Source organism: Microcaecilia unicolor, chromosome 4 (assembly GCF_901765095.1).
Source record: "Microcaecilia unicolor chromosome 4, aMicUni1.1, whole genome shotgun sequence".
NCBI lineage: Eukaryota > Metazoa > Chordata > Amphibia > Gymnophiona > Siphonopidae > Microcaecilia > Microcaecilia unicolor.
Genome location: NC_044034.1, coordinates 255,362,065 through 255,373,017, shown reverse-complemented (window position 1 = coordinate 255,373,017; position 10,953 = coordinate 255,362,065). Strand labels below are relative to the sequence as shown.

The following is a 10,953-nucleotide window of genomic DNA, read 5'->3' as shown; positions in this document are numbered from 1 at the left end:
GTTTATTTCATTTCTAATTCTTTTTCCACTATAGTTTATAGCTTTTAAAACTTGCTATACTGCCCAAGCTAACTTGCAGATCTGGGCAGTTTACAAACTAAAAACATGTATCAGAGTAAGAAAGGATCTACAATTTTGGACTGGAAATGAATCAACACTCACAACTATTCAGTTGTACGTAGATTCGGAAAGTAAGGATAGAATAGTGAGGGAGAAGGGAGGAGAAAGAAAGGAGCAAATCAGGAGCCAGAAAAGAAAAGGAAAATAGTGAACCTGACACAAGCCTTATATCCCCTATACGGTCAGGTTGAATGCCAGTTTGAAAAGCCAAATCTTTAATGCTCTCTTAAAGTTTTTGAAAGATAGTTTGGACCATATGGTTAAAGGGAGAAAAAGCACGATGGTGGGTAAATTCGAGCTAGGCAGCCTTAGGGTTAGGAAGAACCAGTCAATAATCATTAATAGAGCGGAGAAGTTGGGGAGGGGAATAAGGGATGGTTAGAGTTGTGAGATAATGGGGAAGACCAAGTTAGTGGGCCTTAAAAGTGAGGAGAAGCAGCTTGAACAAAATGTGTTTCTCGACAGGAAAGTACAATAAAAAGCACCAAAGCCTTCAGAAACGGGACACAGTTCTTTTATTCAAAAAATAGATATTCCAATATAGACCCGACACAGGCCGTGTTTCGGCACACAGCGCCTGCATCAGGTGTGCCTTAATATGGAATGAATGCTGAATGTGGCAGGCAAAATTTTCCTCATGAAATAGAAGGTATGCTGTCTATGCTATAAAGTGGTACCTCAATGCATAGGATTCATCAAGTAGAACAGTTCTTGAAAGCTTTGTTCTAAGAGAACCCAGAAACAATTAACAACTATAGCTGGTCCTATCTTCAGTCTTAGGGATAGTGGTACTATTTGTGCTCAGGGTGACTGCTTCTCAGTTATCAGCCATCCTGTTCTAGACCCCCCCTTTATAGGTTCCCCTTGTGAACAGGTTGCAGTTCTCATGTGTTTGTGATACACCCCCTCTGGGCACCATTTCTGGGGAACACAACACTGGACTAGCAGCCTTCATAAAATATGCAAATTGACTATGTCTTATGCAAAAGCAACTTCTATGCTGTCAGGGAATTCTTCTTTCACCAAACAGTGCATTGAAACACTCTTCAATTGAGCCTTCTTAACTTCACTCTAACTTGACAGTCCTGTCCTCCACCCCTGGCTGTTCAAACATTTCTGCGTTCAATCAGGCACAATGTTCACTTCACATTGTCACATTTTTCCACATTCTTCTGGTATTCAGATAAGTACCTTATCTGTTTATGGACCTTTTCTTTGGAGTCTGATCCCCAGGTTTTTCAGCTCGACTTGATCCATTTCCTGGCAGTTGGCTCACCAGTCGCTAGGCATTTTTTCCCTTCAGCTGTGGGGTTCCTCTTCTCTCTCACAGGAGAAGTGCCTTTTGTTTAAAAGTTGGCTAATTACCAACCCCACCCTTCTTGGGCTCTTCCCACAGGATCTGGAGAAGTCTAGAACCTTTTCCAGGGTTGGACCTCCTAAAGGGACATAGTCCCTTCCTACTACTACTGGCCCTCCCCTTCTCACTTAGTAAAGGATAATGTCCACCCCTCCCCCTCCCTAGCATCCTTGGGTTGGGAGTTGTCACTGAGATAGTGCTCTCTCCCGTGGCTTCTACAGGACAGTACAGGCCCCTCCAATGCTCGAGCACCCTCTAGTGCCTTCTTCTCATCTAATCAGGTCACTTCAACTTCTAATCACCCTCTGGTGGCTTCTTCCATGCCACTACCTTGAGCTTCCCTGGAAAAAACTTCCCCTTGTGATCAGGTCATGTCAGGGCAGGTTCTATAGCTATCCCTCTATAGTTATCACAACCACCAGGGCCTAAGGTAGGCCCAGGAATCCTGTCTAATTTGAGGGGGAGGGGGATCAAGGTTGTGTTGAGAGGGGAGGGAGACCGTAGACTGTGACAAGGGTGATTGGGTGGATCAGAAGTTGTGTCAGACATCAAAAACTGTGATGGGGAGATAGAGAGAGGGGATCAAAGACTGTGCTGGGAGGGTGGGGAGTCAGTGATTGTGTCAGGAGCGGTGGAAGGGCAGAAGTGCACTGTACTCTGCAGCATGAGCGCCTGAGAGGAAAAGCAGCCACTCAGCAATGGGCAGAACAGCAGCGCTGGAGAAATCTTCAAGGGGGGCCCAGAGCCGGAGTTTTCTCTGTCCTGCTCCTGTTGGGACGCAATCACTTGGGTCCCATCAGGAGCAGGAAAGAGAGAAAGACCCCGGTGCCAGTGCCCCCTTGGAGGTCTAGGCCTGAGGAATTTTGCCCCCCATGCTCCCCCTTTTGGCAACCCTGCTTCAGGTAGGCCCAAGAGGCCTATCCTGAGTAGCGGGGGTGGGAGGGGTATACCATTGTTGGGGAGTCTACCCTTGAAGGGAAGGTGGTCAGGGATTACTCTTGCAAGGTGGGGTGCACAGGAGGATTAGGAGGATCACAAGGTACTTTTTTTTAATGCACATCCAAACCAATATTCAGCCAGGGCCTGCATAACTTTTATACAGGCCCCGGCTGAATATTGGCTGGGACCCACATAAGCTCTGGCAACCAACAACAGTGCAATTAGCCCTGAATATTCAATACTGGTGCCTGCACATGGCCTGGTACTGAATATCTAGAACTAATTTAGCCAGTGACAAGTCAACTCTTCTCATGCTAAATGATACCTTTTTATTACATTTCTTCTTAACAGTGTCATAGAAGTTGATCTTTGCCAATTGGAAGAATGTCACAAATTTAACAATAAATCAGTGGTGGAATACAGTCTGCTTATACAGTAGATATGAAGGAATAGTGAGAGAAAAAGCAATGATGATGCTAGAAGAAATAGATACGACAAACTGGATTTGTATGTTTCAAGTATGGAAGGATATATGGTATATTCTGCCTTGGCCATTGTTAATGTTACCCAAGCACAGAGTGTCAATGCCATTGCAATTATCCAAGACACAGATTCTGAGGCAATTGCTGCTCAGTGTGGAAAAATAAAGTGAAAGTCTGAACTGCTGCCAGTGAAACTTCAGCTGGAGCAGTTGGAGAAATCCAGTTGAGAGTAATGATAGGAGCCAGAACCAGAGCTGCTGCTTTTCCTGTTGCACAACAGGTTCCTAGAGATATTACAGAGCAGAGGATGAAACTCCATGCTGTAGGCTGCATATATATGAGCTGCTGCAATTTTAGCGCAACTGAAGCAATTGGGAAACTCTGGAGCGGGGTTACTCTTTAAAACCAGAGCACCTGTATAGACTGGTGGCAGGCTAGTTGGTTTGTACACAGAAGATTGAAGGAAGTAAGATTCCTTTAAATGATAGCTAAGAACAACACCACTCGTTCATAGCAAGAATTTAATTCAACAGAGTAGATATTCAGCCAGCAGCGGTGAGTATTTTTTTTAGCCAGCAGCGGTGATATTCCTGGGATATTCAATTCCGGGCCATATCCAGGAACTGGCATTAAATATCTGGTTTATGAGGCCGGCTACCTCTTATGCAGTTAGTTGCAGTAGTCAGCAATTAACCACCTAAGTGACACCACATAAAGACAGGACTGACTTTTATGCAGTCCAATTTTGCCACTTAAATGATCAATATGGGCACTCAACTACATAAGTGCCAACTCCACCCATGGACCACCCGCAAAATAGCCAGCTTTCAGTTTAAGAGCCTGTGGTGATATTCAGCAGCACTGAGTATCAGCAGATAGCACTGCACACGTGATTTAACCAGCCAGGAGCCATTTCTGGCCTGTTAAAATGCTTTGAATATTGACACCCCCCCCCCCCCCCCCCCCCCACATGCCTAAGAGGCCCTTCTACTAAGCTGCCTTAAGCAGCTAATGTGGCGTTTACTGAACAGTAAACAGTACCACAGACCCATGCCACTGTTTCCTGTGCTAAACAGGCAGCTGCTGCAGTAAAAATTCCACATTAGCTTCCAAATGCAGGACTAGGCAGAATCTGGGCATGACATAGGCAGGCGGAGGAGTACATACTAGCTGTCATAACTGCCGATAGAACAGCAGGATGTACTTCCATCTCAAGATGAGGTCGTAAGTGCGGCTGCACTACCAGCAGTCTAGTAGCGCTGTGCTCTGACACAGCAGGTGCAGTGGTACTCTCACCAACGCCCTCTCCCCCCCACCCCCAAGCAAGTCCCGACCACCACAAATGAAGGACCCACCCCAGAACATGAACCTTGTCCCTGAGCAGAATCCAGATCCCCCCTCCCACAACACAGACCCCTGAAGACATTTGGGGCAACCAACATAAAAACATTATCCCTTCCATAAAAACTCCACCCCTCAAGCATAATTCACTCCCCCCCCCCCCCCAGATCTCCATCCTCTCCCCACCCTGGGAGGAGGTGCAAATTAATAGGGCAGTAAAGCACAGGTAGTAGCAACCCCTCTTTGCTACCGCTAGGTCAGTGCCTATATACAAAATGGTGCTGATGAAAAGTAGCAGTAGTCTCACAGTATGTCTGCTGAAAATCTATGCAAAATTAGGTGTAACCATCATCTGTTAGTATCAGTGAATCCAGACTGGCCCATTCACTGCAAGATTTGTCAAAGACACCTAGATTCAGCATTTCCTTCACTTGTCTGACTATTTTTGTCCTTGTAGCCTTGGTGACCTGGTATGATTTCTGTTACATATACATAAGTACATAGTATCGACATACTGGGACAGAACGAAGGTCCATCAAGTCCAGCAACCTGTTTCTAACAGTGGCCAATCCAGGTCACAAGTACCTGGCAAGATCCCAAAAAAGTACAATATATTTTATGCTGCTTGTTCTAGAATTAAGCAGTGGATTTTTCCGGTCCATTTTAATAATAGCTTATGGACTGTTCTTTTAGGAAGCTATTCAAACCTGTTTTAATCCCTGCTAAGCTAACTGCTTTTACTACATTTTCTGGCAATGAATTCCAGAGTTTAATTACACGTTGAGTGAATTTTCTCCATTTCGTTTGAAATTTACTACTGTGTAGCTTCATCGCATGCCCCCTAGTCCTAGTATTTTTGGAAAGAATAAACAAGTTATTCACATCTACCCATTCCACTCCACTCATTATTTTATAAACCTTTATCACTTCTCCCCTCAGCCATGTTTTCACCAGGCTGAAGAGCCCTAGCCACTTTAGCCTTTCCTCATAGGGAATTTGTCCCATCCCTATTATCATTTTCATTGCCCTTCTCCGCGTACCTTTTCTAATTCCACAATATCTTTTTTGAGATGCGGTGACCAGAAATGCAAACAATATTCAAGGTGTGGTCGCACCATGGAGCGATACAAAGGCATTATAACGTCATCATTTTTGTTTTCCATTCCTTTCCTAATAATACCTAACATTCTATTTGCTTTCTTAGTGGTCGTCACACACTGAGCAGAGGGCTTCAATGTATCATCAACAATAATGCCTAGATTCCTTTCCCGGTCGGTAACTCCTAATGTGGAACCTTGCATTACATAGCTATAGTTCAGGTTCCTCTTTCCTTCATGCAGTACTTTGCAGTTGCTCACATTAAATGTCATCTGCCATTGGGATGCCCAGTCTCCCAGTCTTGTAAGGTCCTTTTGTAATGTTTCACAATACTCTTGCGATTTAACAACTTTGAATAACTCTGTGTTGTCAGCTAATTTAATTTCCTCACTAGTTACTCCCATCTCTAGATCATTTATAAATATGTTAAAAAGCAGGGGTCCAGCACAGACCCCTGGGAAACCCCACTATCTACCCTTCTCCATAGAGAATACTGACCATATGTTCCAGTATGAGTAAGAATATGAACCCCACCCACGTTATAAGTTTGTTTGCCTCATGCATTTGTTTGGTTGTAAGATGTTCCCCTATATTCATATGTTTACTCAACTGCTTTATCCCCAGGTCAAGGCCTCTAACTCTCCTTATTCTGAATTGCAATATCAAATTTTTCATATATGCAGATGGCATTCTTCTGATTTATCCAGTATCTCCATCCGCACAGACATTTATGTCCCACATATAACGTCAAAGTTCAGTGTGGCTTACATAATTTAAAAAACTGGGCAAACCCCAGGAACATTATAAGCCATTATAAGACATAGAGAAACTAATATACTAAATTACTGATTTACACCTAAATATTTTCTAAATAAAAAGGTCTTCAATAACTTAGTTGTTATGAGCTCTAATTTCTATAGATAATTTATTCCAGTTGTTAGTCACGTGACTAGGACTGGAGGCAAAATCAGTACACTCTAAAGCAGTGGATCCCAAAGTTTTTCAGTTCACGGCACCCTTCGTGTCTGAGCAGTCCCCCCCCCCCCCTGCCACACAGGTCTCCATCTTTTTCTCTGCGCAAATATAACAGTGCTAGGATGTCCCTATAACCAGCCCCTCCAATTGTCACACTGATTACGATTTATAACAAATTACTATTCTACCTATGAAACGTTATTCCGTTATTATACTTCCTCTTTGTACATCTGTATGCTGCACGAGCCAGCATGTTTAAAAAATGCTACCAACAATAAAGAATGATAACTTGGATGCAGCAGCTCATAGGTTTGCTTGCTTTGTTTTGAATGGGAATGGAAACAGAGACTGACCTTTTGGCTTCAACTTTTTGACTTCATCCCATCTCCTGTTTTCATCCAACCTCCTTGGCAGTAACCTCTGCGAGTCCCAAAGGCTGTCTGCTCCCTGTCCCCAGTGGCCGCGACAAATTAAAAAAGCAAGCGCAGGGCCGCAGGAGCCTTCAGGCATGCTCTGTCAGCTCTGCTGGGCCTCTGCCCTTGCTGATGTCAACTTCAAGTTCTGGGGGCAGAGGACTGGCAGAACTGACAGCACATGCTTGAAGGCTGCTGCAGCCCTGCGCTTGCTATTTTTTGTTTTTGTTTTTCTGCCGCTGCTGTCTGCAGGAGCAGTTTGGGTGGGAGGGAGGTCGGGATTTGCCACGGCACCCCAGAGAGTTCGCAGCAGCACACTAGGGTGCTGTGGCACACAGTTTTGGAAACGCTGCTCTAAAGGAAATAAGCTCCTGGGCCAATCAGAGCCCAGTCAACAAGATTTAAAAGTATACTGCTGTTTGCTTCCTGCTTGTGGTAAAGAAAAAGAATATTCAGTTCCCTGTAACAGCTCTACAACAAAGTAACACCACCTGCTGGCCATATAAGAGAAATACACTTCAGGATATAATTAAGGCAGGAAAATATCCAATACATTTTACAGACTTAAAACACTGTTTCTTCACACAAGCCAGTTATTAGCACTAATTAGTTTGCTATTCAATTAAATCGCACATGCAAATTGGGCATGTGCCTAAATTTGCAAGTGCTATTTTTAGCAACTTTTATATAATTTAGGGGTAAACACATTTACCCTGTATGCTAAATACAGCATGTGTTTAGTACATAGGCCCACTATGTTTTGCACTATTCAGATAGTTTTAGCACAGTCATCACCAAAGACAGCAAAGGAAGGAGAAGAATGATATATTTTACCCTGAGAACCTGTGCTAATGTTTAACATACATTATAGCAGAATTAGCACCATTAGAATGATAATGCAATAAGAATACATTATTATACTTAGTAAATTTAGTTTATTTATTTTTAAAATATGTATTACACACTATCACTTATGCTCTAGGCACATTACAATTCTTCACATATATAATATAATAAAATTACATTTATTACAAACAGCCACATACAAAACCTCTTTCACACAACAATTCACCATCATTCAATCATCATTTAATACCTTGACTTCTTCTATTTAGCCTTCATCAGAATTTCATCACACGAAACATTCTTTTATTCTGCCCCACTGGAGTTCTTTCTAATTATTATATGGAGGGATAATGAGCAGAAAACAAGACTGTAGTACAGCAACAGTTCAACTTCAAAACTCTTGTTTTATTAAGTTATTTGAACTTCAATTACAGTGCACAAAACTGAATCTTTAAATTAGGCCCAGATATTTTGTTGCATATATACCATGGACTAGCTTTACTAACAGATGCTACACAATACTATGCCCTAACATGTACCAATGGGTGTTATTTTATGCAATAGGACCTACTGTATTTAGTACTAATGTCAACAAACAAAAAAGCAGAGAGGGTTAAGAGATTTATTGGAACAATACCCGACATGGCCACGTTTCGCCCTCAGGCTGCATCAGGGATAAAACTAGTAGGAGTGAATCTAAAATCCTATTCACTTCTTAATTGTTCCTAAAAACAGTTCTGCGGAACCGAAGCGGTAGCCAGGAGAGTTCGCGACGCCACTGCTAAGAACCAAAGACACCATTGTCTTTGGTTCTTAGCATGTGCTAATATTAGAGACACCCATATATTCTTATGGGTGTCTCTAATGTTAATGCGCACTAATTTTTAGCACACCTGTAGTGCGGCTTAGAAAACAAGACCCTTTCTTTTGTGTCCAAATAACCCAAGCCAATTTTATAAATACCTAATGGAACACAAAAGCCTGCTCTACTTGGTCAAGGGGATTTTAAAATCACCTCCCTTCTGTTTAAACCAGGGAAAACATTCAAGCACCTAGAATAAAGCATTTGAAATCGACAAGTTCCAGTTTAAAATCGCAATGTTGTGTACACATTGAGGTGTTAATTTTAGGATGAGTTTTGACTCTCAAAACAGTCCTGGAGATGTCACTGTATGAGATTTCTTCACAATTTTCTTTTTTCTTGTGGTAAAAACCTGATCAAACTTGACTTCCAGTGCTATGACAATCATCCTGTCATAGGCATAGGGTGTCAATGTAGTTGTCAGGGTAATTTTCTTGCTTTGAGGTGTTCATGTTACCGAGAGCTTGGGATTTGTGGCATCCAGTATCTCACATTTTTCCAGAATTTTGTATTGGGTGAAAAGGCACGGTCTGTGACATCCCCTTTCCATCTGATGGCACCCCACTTCTCCTTGATATATTTAATGGATTCTGGCATGTTCATGTAATCTTTGATTTTCTCCACTTCAATCAGGATGACTTTGTCTTTATTGTGGATAAGGGCATTATAGAGGGCTACGTGCTGTTCAAATGCATCTTCAAACAGATTATCACCTGATTCCTTGTTTATTAAAATGATAATCACCCTCCTGCTTTGTTTAATAGTTTCATCAATGAGATTGGCCTTGGCTGTAAGTAATTAAAAATAATAATAATAAGGAAAAACAGGTCCCACATATGCAAAAAGATCTAAATTAACTATTTTTAAGAACAGTTGTACTATATGTGAAAAATATGTTACGGTTACTTAATTTGAAAGGTTAAAAATATTCTTTGCTATTTTGCTTAAATATAAGCCAGAAGCCTTCCAGGCAAATGACACAGAATAAAATACTGATGGGAAGTAACAGTCAAGTTTAGGATTAGCCTAAATGGGTAGACCAATGGGCTGAGAACCAGGGAAGCCTGGTTAAAATCCAATTGTAGCTCCCTGTGATCTTGGGCAAATCACTTAACCCTCCACTGCTTCAGGTGCAAACTTTGTGGTCGATATTAAAACTGATTTAACCAGGCAGTCACTTGGTTAAACAGTACTGGGCAGCCCAGGATCCGATATTTAGCAGCATTTGACCAGACAGTGCAACTGAATATCAGCTCTGACCACTGTGGCACTCACTGTCTAGTGCCGGGGTGGTCCAGAGGAGGATTTGGGGAGGAGCCAGGAGTTACATGGCCATTGTAAGCATTCAGTCTCAGTGCCTCTGAACACCTAGACATTCAATGCTGGTGCCCAGATAGGGCTCAGCAGTGGCGTAGCCTCTGGACCCCCCCCCCCCCCCCCCGCCAACGACCCTCTCGACCCCCCTCCTGCCGATGATCCTCTCGACACCCTCTCCCACCAACAACCCACCTTTGCTGGCGGGGGACCCCAACCCCCGCCTGCCGAGCCGAGGTCCTCTTCTTCCCAATCCCGCACAAGGCTTCGTTCTAGTCTGACATCCTGCACGTACAAATTAAATTTTCCTAAGCGTATTCTATAAAGTATGCATTCATATAGGTGTACTTTATAGAATAAGCCTACATTTCTGAGTGGTATATAGAATACACCGAGCGCCGGTCCAAATGACTAAATTTATTTGTGTGCAGTTATGCCAAGTAAAACTTGGTGTAAATCCTGATGCCTAAATTAGGCACGGACCGGGTGTATTCTATAACCACGCACATAGTTTTTAGAAACGCCCACAACCCACCCATTCCGTGCCCATGGTCACACCCACTTTTCAACTATACGACTTAGAATTGGCACGCAGCACATTATAGAATATACTTAGACAGTTGTACGCATACATTCTAATTCATGTCAATTAGTGTCAATAATTGCTTGTGAATTGGCAATTATCAACGCTGATTGACTTGTTAACTACCTAAGTTGAATGCGCAAATCCAGAATACGATTGTATTTGCATACACAACGTAAGTCATGCTATATGGAACCTGGGGGTGATGCATGCTAATTCCCATGTAAACTTTATAGCTTAAATGTGGGTCGACCGCACCTTCTAGCTAATGCACAGTAACTTACTGTATGTGAACAGTTGCTGCAGCAAACAATACAGAGATTTTAGGAGGCAATTGTATAAATGAGTGCCTTCTTTTATGTGACCTGATTTCATAAGGTGAGAGCCTATTCTATAACAGTATCTGGGGTCCCAGATTCTGATATAAAAGACTAGTGTAACCTGATATTGCTGCACCTTACATTTAGGCTTCAGCTATAGAACAGAACTAGGCCCTGTAGTGTTCCCCACACTCTGTCCGGAGAGGTCAAGTATAGGAGGAAGGCCAGGAATGAAGATCTTGTGGGGTGAGGGGGATACATGAAGGAGTGAATGTGTCTCTTTGGGGAGGGAGTTGAAAGAAG

General features: G+C 42.7%; 1 protein-coding gene across 1 annotated transcript in view; it reads right to left on the bottom strand.

Annotated features, from left to right (window-relative positions):
- Positions 1-8,629: 8,629 nt before the first annotated feature.
- LOC115468036 (interleukin-1 receptor type 1-like) overlaps positions 8,630-10,953 on the bottom strand; it is an 81,504-nt gene continuing 79,180 nt past the window's right edge. The window contains exon 10 of the mRNA XM_030199547.1: positions 8,630-9,221. Coding sequence (XP_030055407.1) covers positions 8,887-9,221 — 335 coding nt within the window. The 3' untranslated portion in view covers positions 8,630-8,886. The remainder of the gene's footprint in view (positions 9,222-10,953) is intronic.